General features: G+C 37.7%; 1 protein-coding gene across 1 annotated transcript in view; it reads left to right on the plus strand.

Annotated features, from left to right (window-relative positions):
- The window catches only part of CPSF2 (cleavage and polyadenylation specific factor 2), a 30968-nt gene that overhangs the window by 5741 nt on the left and 11973 nt on the right, over positions 1-13254 (plus strand). The window contains exons 3-9 of the mRNA XM_007454715.1: positions 2825-3006; positions 4078-4237; positions 4317-4422; positions 5436-5565; positions 7721-7836; positions 8971-9158; positions 9850-10140. Coding sequence (XP_007454777.1) covers positions 2858-3006; positions 4078-4237; positions 4317-4422; positions 5436-5565; positions 7721-7836; positions 8971-9158; positions 9850-10140 — 1140 coding nt within the window. The 5' untranslated portion in view covers positions 2825-2857. The remainder of the gene's footprint in view (positions 1-2824; positions 3007-4077; positions 4238-4316; positions 4423-5435; positions 5566-7720; positions 7837-8970; positions 9159-9849; positions 10141-13254) is intronic.

The following is a 13254-nucleotide window of genomic DNA, read 5'->3' on the forward strand; positions in this document are numbered from 1 at the left end:
GAAAAGCACTGCCTCACTTAGAGGTTGAGGGGAGAAAGACGTGTTAACTAAGGAGAGTGAGGAATGGCCAGTTAGATATAAAGAAAACCAGGAGAGGGCTGACAGAGGAGAAGAGGAAGGTGTTTCTGGGAGGATGGAGCCGTTCATTTTGTTGATTGCTGCTACGATTTCCAGTAATTTGGGACCACAGAAACGTCTGTTGGCTTCAGTTGTGTAGAGGTTTGTCAGTGACCTTGATGAAAGCTCTTGCAGTGATAGGGTAGAGAAAGACGTCAGATTTAGTAGTGTGACTGGGAGGTGAGAAAGTGGAGACACATTTTTGCTGTGAAAGGGGAGTGTAGAAATGATGAAGCAGTTGCAGGGGATTGGAGAATTAAGAGAGGGTTCTTTTAAGCTGCGAAATTCTAGAGTATCTTTGTATGCTAATAGGAATGCTACATCAGGGATACGTTGATGATACAGGAGGAGGGAATGACTGAAGAAGTTAACTTTAGAAGAGAAACGAGAGTGGGATTCAGAGCACATACAGGGGATTGGCCTTGGATGAGAGCTGAGCTATTTGTTCCTTATGACAGGAGACACGACAGTATACATGCAGATAGGTTAACAGGGTATTTGGAAAATGAGGGGTCACTGTCTGATTACTTTTATTTTATAATTGAGGAATGAGGTGAGATAATCAACAGAGAGTAGGGCGGAGAGAAGGGTGCGTGATACTTGAGCAGAGAAGAGGAGATGTGAAATCATGGTCTCAGAGATGGAAAGTCAACCTACTAAGAAAAATCAGATTGATAGGTAGGACATAGTGCCTGTTTGAGATCTTTGGCCATGAATTTGAAGAGCAAATAGCATAGTTTTGTGATTGTTTTTTTTTCCCCCCTTCTGGCAACATTGAGCTGCTGGAATAGACAAAGTGAGTGATTGGAGTCAATGAGGGTTGGGATTTTGCCAGGCTCGTACAAAGAAGGATTAGAGCAGCAGGATACTTGAGAGTAGTTGCAAAATAATCATGATGGATCGCTGATCAATGGTAAGACATGAGTGGAGACAGGAGGGGGTCATGGACAGTGAAAAAGTAGTCAGTGGATTAGAGATACCAGTGAGGCTAAAGGATTTTTGCAGTGGGAATTCTAGAGTAAGGAAGGTGGGAGTGAGAGAGGGAGATAGTTGAAGGTGATATTTTGAAAGTGCTACAGCTTATTGGTCATGATAAGGTCATGGTTGTGACTGTGGTGGTGGGTAGCCGAAGTGAAATGAAGATTATTGGAGTTGAGAAAGTCAAGGAACTAAGAGGTCAGTATTGAAGCTACTCAGAGGAAGACTGAGTCAGGAACTAAAGTCCTCAGTGAGTGAGGTCAGATTAATAGATGCCAGCAGTAAGGAAGAATAGGAAAGGCTCACAGTGAGCTGGCTGGGCAGCATGACCTTCAATGGGACTGGAGTATTTTGAGGAGGAAGGAGAAGACAGGTTGGAAGCTGCAGTGAGGAGGAAGGAGCACATCCTTCCTGCTTCGGAGGTCAGGGAGTACAAGAGGAAAAAAGGCCTCTTGAGAAGCCTGCAGGAGAAACTAGGTTTCTGTGAAGATTTACAGGTGAGGAGAATGTTCAGAGAAGAGGTTGAAGTTCCAGGTTAGTGCAGTAGTTCCAGAGGGCATACTGAAAGGATTTCGGAGGGAGAAGAGGTAGTTGATTGGGTCCAATTAGATGTACACATCAGTGATTATGGATAACCTAGCAGTCTTGGATGTTTGGCTGTGACCGAGGTAAACAAGGATGGGAGATATGGCAGGATTAGCCCCCTGACAGCCTGTTAAGAAAGGTGGGCAGTTTACCTCAGTTTGTTGAGATGACCTTGGGCAGATGGTGAGGGATCGTGAGATATGCAGTGACCTCTCTTACTTGCGTAGTTAGCCAGGAAAGGCTAAAGCTAAGATCTGAAATGTTGCTGTGGAGTTGTACTTTGCTAATCAATGTTTTTAATAACATCTGTTTAATAGCACACAAATTCTAGGTCCTAAATTCCAATACATGTGTTCATGTTGTATCTTCTTGAAATACGTAGTAGGCGTCCTGACTATATTCTATCAAGTATGTGTTGAGCACCTACTATGTGTCAGACTCTCTTTTAGAAATTAGAAACGTAAGGTACTACCTCTGTTTTTCAGTTGTTCACATTCCAGTGCAAGAGTTCTTAACATTAAACTCCCTGAAAAATACATGAATTTTTACATGTGTATGGGCCTTTTCGTCTTTTTGTAAGGACGGGGCGGGCGGGGGGGGGGGGAAGGAAACGGCCATAGCCCTTTATCAGATTCTCGGCGGGGGCGTCCCTTTATTTAAGGACCACTGGTCTACTGGTAGAGAAAGACCCATAAACTAATAACTGTAATGCAATGTAATTACTGCCATCACAGAGCAAAGTAAAGGAGGAACAAATTTACCGTGAAGAATAAGTTCACTAATTTAGTATACATTTATTTATTGAGGAACTCAGTAGCGCCCATTCTAGGTAATTTACACATTATTTGAAATCTTCCAACATCCTTCTTATGTATATATTAATACTCATGATTTATAGACTAGGATACATAAGTGAGGAAAAGTTAATTAACTTGCCCAGAACCACATAGGAGTAGATTCAAATACGGGTCTGCCTGATTCCAAAATCTACTACTTTTCATTAAACCACACTGGGGAGCCACTGAAGGACTCTCTGTAAACAGGAGTGTGTAAGATTATGTTTGTACCTTTACGCTTAGCAATGATGGAAATAGGTCTTTGAAATGACTTTTATGTTTAACTATGTTTTTATTTCTATTGAAAGAACCTTTTGGATTGTTGTTATTGGACCGAAAAAATGACATCTATTATCAAATTAACTACCCTTTCTGGGGTCCAGGAAGAGTCTGCTCTTTGCTATCTTCTCCAAGTCGATGAGTTTAGATTTTTATTGGACTGTGGCTGGGATGAGCACTTTTCTATGGATATTATAGATTCCCTGAGGAAGTAAGTTACTGTTAATATTTCCACACTTTTAGTAAACCAACTTCTCTTTTTTATGCTGTTATACCATTTTGATGTTACACAGTATTTGCTTTTTTGCTCTAATTTAGTTGATAGTAAAATATTTAGTTTTACTTATGCTGAAGAGCCAAATACTGACTGTTTTTATTTGTGTAGTTTTGATTGACTCAAGCTGTGTTTATTGAAATTCAGCAAAATATTAAGTTAATTGTTCCTTGCCCGATGGAACTCAGTAGAAATTTTTGCACCCTAATTTTAGAAAAAGAGTAAGATTAAATTTATAAGAATTTGAAGAGAGGAAAAACCTTCCTTGTAAAAGTTCTTCAGTCAAATCACATTAGCTTATTTTCTATTATCTTTTGATGCAATTCCTGTTATCTTTTGATTCAATTTGAGAACTGGTGCTTAGAATAAAGACCGTGAGATACAAAAGTATACTAATCTATCAAAGAAAAATTTAGTTACGTTAGCAGTATTGTACTAATTATGGAAGGAACCAGGACTTAAACATTTAAAACACTTAGAACTTGTAGCAAAAATTTTTTTTATTTTTTTGTTGATGAGAACATATTATTCATTGACTAATTGAAGTTTTACTATCATGAATATACTGTCAGTCACCGTGCTAAAAAGCTGAGACAAAAATCCATAATAAATATGTGGCCTTTTAAATATCCTTTCCTTTACAATTTCTTAAATTCTAAGCTGAGTTCTTGAACTTAAATTAATAGCATACAAGGTAGCCACTTGAAGTCAGCTTATGTGTGGTGTCTACTGTTTCCCTTTCTTTTTCCTTTTTTTTAAAAAATGTGTCTAGACACTATATATTTATGTGCAACTTATACCATAGTTTTGATCTCTATGTAGGACAGGGGTAGTAATAATTGAAATTCATAGGTAACATAATTTTAGCTCTTAGTTTTTCTCTTTTACCCCAGCATAGTCTTCGATTCAGAGTACTGAGAGGAATCAGAACTGGCAAATTAATTTTGAATATCCTGCCTTTACCCTTGGGAACAAGACTGAGAAATAGTCATTTTTATTGTGTTCTAGGCATGTTCACCAGATTGATGCAGTACTGTTGTCTCACCCCGATCCTCTCCATCTTGGCGCCCTTCCCTATGCTGTCGGAAAGTTGGGTCTGAACTGTGCTATCTATGCAACCATTCCTGTTTATAAAATGGGGCAGATGTTCATGTATGATCTTTATCAGGTAATTTAAGCAATTAAAAAAAAATTTTAACACTCCTGCAGTGAGCATTTTTAACCTTTTATTTGTGTTGTTCTTTTAGTCCCGACACAATACAGAAGATTTTACACTCTTTACACTAGATGATGTGGATGCAGCCTTTGATAAAATACAGCAGTTAAAATTCTCTCAGATTGTGAATTTGAAAGGTAAAACATGTTTCCAGTAGCAAATAATTGGACTAATGGTGTTTTAAACTACTGAAAAGTATGAGGGGAATTTGTCATAAAAATTATAGGCACTATTGTCTGAAGAATAAAAAATCAGCATTTTTTCATAGGGAACTGTGAAATTCCCCTAAGTCGTTTGAATTTTAAAATATTCCAGACTATATTCTAACAAAATGTAACAGCTCAGGCCTTTTCACATTTAATTTGGGAAACACTTATTTAGTGTTTACTGTATATAGTGCACAAAGGTAAATGTGGCCAGATTCTCTTCCTAAGAGCTCACAGTTAGGTTGAGGACAGTAGATCAGATGTAGGTTGAGTAGCTCAGATGACTATATGTAGTGATTAAAGTAAATGAAGTTATGTGGCAGCACAGAGTAGAACATGCCTGAATTCTAGAATTTAACATTAAAAGAAAATTGTCATTTAATGAGGTCAGGAAGTCATATATTAAGTATATATTTTTCATCTGTAGAGAGAATTATATTAAAACATTTTCATAAATTTGAACCCATAAATATGAAAAAATGGCACAAAATGGATGCTGAAGATTAGCCAGGAAGTAACAATGGTCTTAACAGTTTTGCTTGTACTTGTTTTCTATACGATACATTCTTTACCATAATGAGATAAGAATTGTCAATTTAGAGGTTAGCGAAGATGGAAACACTTGATAATTATGTACACAATAGAAATATTAAAATTTATTAGTTCATGCTAAGTTATTAAATAGTAATGGCAATCTCTAGCCTTCTATTTATCAGCACAAATATATCTGCAAGAATATATAATAAAATGACAAGAGTGCCTGCATGAACGTATGGGGTAGCTGGGGGACAGGCGGGTGAGACTTGCATTTCACTGTATGCCTTTTTACTTTTGAGTTTTGTATCATTGCATATGTTACCTATCTAAAAATAGCTAAAGATAAATAACCTTTCTTTAGGGTTGTAAAAAGAAATCTGAGTACTGTCATTATCTTGTTGACATAGGTAAAGGACATGGCTTGTCTATCACACCTCTGCCAGCTGGTCATATGATAGGTGGAACAATATGGAAAATAGTCAAAGATGGAGAAGAAGAAATTGTTTATGCAGTTGACTTCAACCACAAGAGGGAGATGTAGGTATATCAAGACAAAAAGCTAATGGAAATGCAGTTCGTATTATTTCATTCTTCGGAGGGAAAATTAGAAACAAAGTTTTTTTTTTTTTTTCCTTGCGTTATGCGGGCCTCTCACTGTTGTGGCCTCTCCCATTTGCGGAGCACAGGCTCCGGACGCGCAGGCTCAGTGGCCATGGCTCACGGGCCCAGCCGCTCCGCGGCATGTGGGATCTTCCCGAAACGGGGCACGAACCCGTGTCTCCTGCATCGGCAGGCGGACTCTCAAGCACTGCGCCACCAGGGAAGCCCCAAAGTTATTTTTTTAACTAGAAATCTAGAGCAATTTAAAAACACCAAACAGTGAATGTTTTCAGAGTTATTTGCATTGTAAGGGAAAAAGTTTGATATGAGATAAAAGACATTGTTTTGAAATTTAAATGCAAATATCCACTCTATAAAACAGATAACTCTGGAGAGGTTGCAAAGGAGATTAATTTTTGTACAACAAATTATATATGTTCTTGACCTGCTATTTAGAGGAACTTTGCAGGTGGAGTTTTTTTTGTTTTTGATAAAGTCATTAATACCATCTAATATAACTATATTTAAAGTCAGACTCCCTTTAAAATGGGACACAGTAGTTTAATTTTAAAACTTCATTTTGTACTTATAGCATTTCTATAAAGTTGTTTTGGCTTCTTTTGTAATTGCTGTACATCACGTACATAGCTATTCTATATTAGATTACAGTATCCTCAAGATCTTTTGTATCTTATTAAGAAATATTTAAGACTAATAAGTTGAATTTTAGGCTCTTGTAATCACAGGTTAATGAGGAAAGATGGGTATTTGAGTAAATGGTATTCAAACATTTTGGGAAAAAACTTGGTTTGTGTTTTTTTTTTTTTTTTACCGCATAATGAAATAAATTTCAGTTGGATTAGAATTTAAATAGAAAATGAAACAGTATTGGTGAGTCTGATCTCTTGATTTGGAAAAGACTTTGTAAGCAGAGAGGCAGTGGACCAAGTTGCAAAGGAAGACTGCTAGATTTGATTACATACAGGTTTAAAATGTCTGAAACAAACTAAATTAAAGACCTATAAACGAGGGAAAATATTTACATCAAGTTGAGCAAAGACTTATTTATAAGACCAGGTATTAATCAATCAAAAAGATACCAGTTGCAAAATGGACAAAAGTTATAAAGTCAAAAAAGAGAAAATTTAAATGATAATGATTTTTTAAATTAAATACTGTTAAAATTGTTTTTAAATGGTAGTATTCTTCTGGGAAATATTTAGTGAGTTGGTCATTCTTTCTGTTTGAACGTTTCTGGAAAAGGGAGAGCTTTCTGAAAAAGGTTAAGCCTTTCTGGAAAGCCATTTAGCAATATCATATATTCTAGTAAATACATTTCTAGGAATGTGTCCTAAAGAAACAACTAGAAATGCAATTGAAGCTTTTTGCAAAATTTTCTTTGACAGATTATTTATAATGGCATAAAAAAAGTAACCTAAATATCAATAAAGGGAAATGACCAAATAAATATTGTATAAACACAACAGAAAGCTTTTATAATTGTTAAAAATCAGATTTAGAAAATTATTTTAATGTCATGGGAGAAAACTAGGATATAGAACTGAGTATATAATCATATACATGGGATATCACCTTTGTAAAACACATATACCTATATACGCATAGAAAAATTTATTTATGTACTTAGAAGATGTACCCCAAAATATTATATCGATTATCTTTTTTTTTTTTTTTTTTGCGGTACGCGGGCCTCTCACTGTTGTGGCCTCTCCCGTTATGGAGCACAGGCTCCGGACACGCAGGCTCAGTGGCCATGGCTCACGGGCCTAGCCGCTCCGTGGCATGTGGGATCTTCCCGGACCGGGGCACGAACCCGTGTCCCCAGCATCGGCAGGCGGACTCTCAACCACTGCGCCACCAGGGAAGCCCTCGATTATCTTTTGAGTGATGGTACTCTGGAAGAGCTTAATTTTCCTTTTTTGAATTTACCAGATTTTCTTATCAAGGAACATGTATACTTTTATAGTTAGAAAAGGAAAAAACCTTATAAAAGAAGTTATTTTTTAGGTAAGAAAAGCTATTGTTTATTTGAGATGATATAAAGTATTCCTCTTCTTCAACTTCGTTATAGCCACTTAAATGGATGTTCCCTGGAAATGCTAAGCAGACCCTCTCTACTTATCACAGATTCATTTAATGCTACGTATGTGCAGCCCAGGAGAAAACAAAGAGACGAGCAACTTCTGAGTATGTATTGCATACTGTCCATTGTACCAAGCTGTGGAAGTGCATGGTAGTATGAATTACTGTTTATTCTGTTCTGTTTGACATTTTTCTTGTCATACAAGATTGGCTAACTCTAGTAGTTTTGAAAAAAATATTATGTGACCATATCAATATTTTTACAAAAAGATGCTTTAATTGGTTTGAATTTAACTTCTGTGGTATAGGTATAAAGATTGGTTTCTTCCTGCCATTCAGCACATAGCTAGCTCTCACTGGTATATGTCTAGGAAACATCAAAATATATAAAGATCTCGTATAAATCTACTAGAAAAACATTTACACTCTAAAAGAAAAATGAATAAAGGAGGTAAATGAGGGTGCAAATAGTCTGCTGATTTTGGTGTTTGGGTGTCTTATGCTCTAATCTAGTAGTCTTGATTCTAAAGAGATGTATCTCGGCCATCCCTGGTTGCTTGTGCTTTGGCTTGAGCCCTATTACCTTACATTCTTTTTTTGTAAGCTGCATGGGAATTCAACAGGGAAAATTGGATTCCACTTTCAACATGTTTGATACCAGTGCCTTCATTTTCCTACTTAAAAAGTATGTCTTATATACTGTGTTACTCTAACTTTTAAGAAATTTTTAATTCTTGGTATTTTTTTGTTGTTTGTTTGTTTTTGCTAGAGGTTGATTTGACTAAATATTTCCAAGCAGATCTTCATCTAGAAAGTCTTTCATTGGAAGAGGGAATATTATTTATCTTTTATTCTACAGGCACACATACATACAAAACATGTATGTATTAATCTAAACTATAAATGTGTGTGTATAAATTTGGGAATTATGTTTTATAATGAAGTTCATTGAGGTAGGCAGGTAAGACCAGAGTGACCTGGAAACCAAAGGCTGATTGCATTTGCCCTATTCACCCAATTTCCCCACTATACTATACAAATGTCATTTTCTATGTATACTATGGGGGAAAGGGTTCGAAACCACCGATTTATAATTTTTCAATGGAAAAAAAAATTGAGAGTTAATGGCATTCTTATAAACTATAGTCTTCATAGTAAAAACATGGAGATAAAGTTATCTTTAATTTTATAGCAAAGTATTGTTATGTTCTATAAGGATTTTACATTCTTGTTTTCTAGCAAATGTCCTGGAAACACTTCGAGGTGATGGAAATGTGTTAATAGCAGTGGACACTGCAGGCAGAGTTTTGGAACTTGCTCAACTCCTTGATCAAATTTGGAGAACTAAAGATGCAGGATTGGGTGTTTACTCATTGGCACTCCTAAATAATGTCAGTTATAATGTGGTGGAGTTTTCTAAGTCCCAGGTTTGTTTTCATGTTATCATTTGTAATAAAGATGTTTGCTACAGAGATAGGGCTTATGGAAAGCAATGTGTTAATTGCCCTTTGGATTTTCTTTTTCTCTTGGGGTTGATGATAATAATGTTGGTAATGATTATGATGATGATAAAAACTAAAAATCAACCACTTACTGTTCTGTACACTTTGTGTATTATTTTCATTTAATCCTTATATATCCTATGAAGTAGGTTCTGTTTTTGTCCCCATTTTTACAGACTGGGCAACTTGGTTCTCTAATGCTTAGTATCACAATCTGTAAAATGACGGCAAAAGTAGAACCTACTTCATAGAATATAATTGTTAGAATCTGTTTTTCTCTTCCTTTTGGATAAGCTCTTTCTCTTGAAGTAGCAATGTCTGGGGTAAGATATTCATTTAGAGCTTATATACCACCTTCTGAATAAGATTTAAGGTGACTTATAACTGAAACATAATGCAAAATTAGATTTCTGGGGATGAACACTGGTCTGGGAAGATCTGATGGGGAATAGAGACAGACAATAAGCTGCTTATTAACATGGTACAAATATAAGCAGCCATTGGTGGAAAAAAGACTTTAAACAAGATGGAATTTGAACTCCTTGACTATTGTAGGATACATTGAGGTTATAATACAGTATTTTCTAATTATTGTCACCTTTTCCCCCAATATTAGGTAGAATGGATGAGTGATAAATTGATGAGATGTTTTGAAGACAAAAGAAATAATCCATTTCAGTTTCGTCATCTCTCTCTATGTCATGGTCTTTCTGACTTGGCTCGAGTACCTAGCCCTAAAGTGGTACTTGCCAGCCAGCCCGACCTGGAATGTGGATTTTCAAGGGATCTCTTTATTCAGTGGTGCCAGGACCCTAAAAACTCGATCATTCTAACTTACAGAACTACTCCTGGGACTTTAGCACGTTTCCTAATTGATAATCCTTCTGAAAAAATTACAGAAATAGAGGTAAGTGCTTGTATGTGAACTTTATCTTTTTTCTTTTTTGGCCGCACTGTGTGGCGTGTGAAATCTTAGTTCCCTGACCAGGGATTGAACCCATGCCCCTTGCCATGGAAGCACGGAGTCTTAACCACTGGCCTGCCATGGAAGTCCATGAACCTTATCTTAAAATTGTTTGGGGGGTACATTATACAAGATGTTTATAACAGTGACCCAAAATAAAACTTGAAGTTGTTTCAGGATTTTTATCTGACTAACAGTAGAGAGGTCTTTAATAGCACATATTTCAGAGCTCCTTAATTGGAAACTCTCAGTATTGAACCCTTCCATGGTGCCCTCTGGAACCATACCCAGAGAGTATGCATATATGCTGTATTCTTATTCACTCTTTGAAAAATTCCTTTCACATCCTTCCTGTAATTGAAATCTGGCTATTTCCTAATGATTTCTTTTTCCTGTAGCCTTCTCTTTCATGCTTCGTGTACTTTGGGCGGGGTAGGTATCCTTGTTCTGTGTTGCAGCTTTCAAGCCATTTCTCTTCCCTCTGTAGTTCATGCTGTCAGACTTGAAAATACACTGACCCCTCCTTGTTTCAGACACTCATCTCTTGGTCATTCTCTGTTGTTCATCGGTGACTTTAGACCCTGGTTCACAGTCTTCCAGTCCACTCATACTCAGGACTCTATTCTTGATGACTTTAGCATCCATATGTATGATTTATCCAGTTTTTGTCCCTCGCAGTTCCTTGACACCTTATTTCTTAATGATCTTTTCCTCCACTCCACCTCAGCCATCCCTTCCCATGATCATGCTATCCACTCCCATGGTCATACCTTTAACCTCGTTATGATCTCTAGATCTCTCCCTCAAGCATCCCACTCTGGTCTCATAGCTGACTTTCTCTAGTACTCTCATGCCAACAATTCTTTGGTCCCATTGAGACTTTCAATTCATGAACCTCACCACTTGTGCTAATCATCATTGTTCCATCTTCTGGCTATGTTGGGTCTTCATTGCTGTGCACAGGCTTTCTCTAGTTGCGGTCAGCGGGGGCTGCTTTTTGTTGCGGTGCGTGGGCTTCTCATCGCGGTGGCTTCTCTCTTGCGGGGCACAGGCTCTAGGCGCGTGGGCTTCAGCAGTTGTGGCGTATGGGCTCAGTAGTTGTGGCTCGCGGGCTCTAGAGCGCAGGCTTGGTAGTTGTGGCGCATGGGCATAGTTGCTCTGTGGCATGTGGGATCCTCCCAGACCAGGGCTCAAACCCATGTCCCCTGCATTGGCAGGCGGACTCCCAACCACTGCGCCACCAGGGAAGCCCCATATGTCTAGGGTTCTTTGCCCTCTCACCTTGTTAGGGGTATTTCTTCTGTAGTTATTTTTTTTCTCTCTATTATCTATCACCTTCTCCCTCTACTTGGTGACATCCAAAATAATTTTTACTATTCCTCCTCTGCTCCCAAACTTGTTCTTCTCTGAGTCTTCCTCATGTCATGGACTAGCAGTGCTTTCCACATATTTATTCAAGCCCCAAATACAGAAATTTTAAAAATGTTCATTGAAGTGTAATATATACTGAGAAGTTTGCATATTGTAAGTGTACAGCGTGATGAATTTTCACAAATTGAACACACCTGTCTAGCTTATACCCAGATCAAGAAACAGACTATTACCAGTACCCCAGATGCCCCCTTTCTGATCCTCCCTATCCTTCCAAGGGTAACCACTATCCAGGCTTCTAATGCACAGATTATTAAAATTTATTTTCAGTTCCTTAACTTTTCTCTCACTACCCATATCCAATCCAGGAGCAAGTCCTATTGACTCAACCTCCAAATATATCCTAAATCTGTCTACTTTTCTCCATCTCCACTCCCAGTCATCCTAGCCCATGCTAAGTGGTGTTGCCTGGACTGTGCAGTGGTTTTCTAATTGGTTTCGCTGTTTTTACTTTTATACTCCCTTAATCCTTTCTTCTCATAGCGGCCAAAGACATATCTTTCCCTTTCACTCTGTCTCTGTCTCTCATTTTATTGTGGTAAAGCCACACAACATTAAATTTACCATCTGAACCATTTTTAAGGGTCCAGCACAGCAGTGTTAACTATATGAACATTGGTGTACAGTAGATGTCTAGAACTTTTCATCTTGCAAAAAGTTCTGTACCCATTGAACAACTCCCAAAGGCATCTTTTAAAAATTCATCATTTCATGTCATTCCCTTGCTTAAACCCTCAGGTGGCTTCCTTCTACTCTTTGAATAAAATTCACACTCCTTACATGGGCTTTCAAGATCCCACTGATCTGATCTCCACCCACTTTTCTGACCATATCTCATTCTATTTTCTTTATGCTCTGCACTGCTTCACTGCATCAGGGTCTCCTGCCTCTGATGTTCTTCCCAGCTTTGCACTTGGTCACTCCTTTTCATTCAAGTCTCAGTTTAAAGGTCACCTCCTCAGGTAGGGCTTCTCTGACTACCAGTCTACTACTCAGTTAGTTGCCAACCCATCACATTACTTTATTTTTCCTAGCTCCCATTACTATCTGATATTTTCCTTTGTTTGTTGTCTTCCTTTTCCTACTACCAACTAGAATACAAGTTCCATGAGAAAGGGATCTTGTTTTTTTATATCCCTAGCACCCAGAACAGTGCTTGGTACATTGAAGGTCCTCAGTAAATGTGTTGGTTGAATTCATGAATGACCAAATAGGTGAATAGGCAATAAACCAGATTTCTTATCATGTTAGATAAGAGTTTACTATGTATGGTATTTTTTCATCTACATTTATCATTCTCTAGAGTCAAATCTTACTCATTTAAGAAGAGCAAAAACAGTAAATGAATAAGGATTAATGAATTGGAGTAAATTTGATTAGGAAAAAGGAATAACTTGGAGGTAATACAGTGAAGGACTAGGGAGAAAAACATCTTAGGCTTGACTATTCTAGAAATCTGTTTTTTTTTTTTTTTTTGCATTACGCAGCCTCTCACTGTTGTGGCCTCTCCCTTTGCGGAGCACAGGCTCCGGACGCGCAGGCTCAGCGGCCATGGCTTACGGGCCCAGCTGCTCCGCGGCATGTGGGATCTTCCCGGACTGGGGCACGAACACATGTCCCCTGCCC

The sequence above is a fragment of the Lipotes vexillifer genome, unplaced genomic scaffold, assembly GCF_000442215.2.
Source record: "Lipotes vexillifer unplaced genomic scaffold, Lipotes_vexillifer_v1.1 scaffold1126, whole genome shotgun sequence".
Lineage (NCBI taxonomy): Eukaryota > Metazoa > Chordata > Mammalia > Artiodactyla > Lipotidae > Lipotes > Lipotes vexillifer.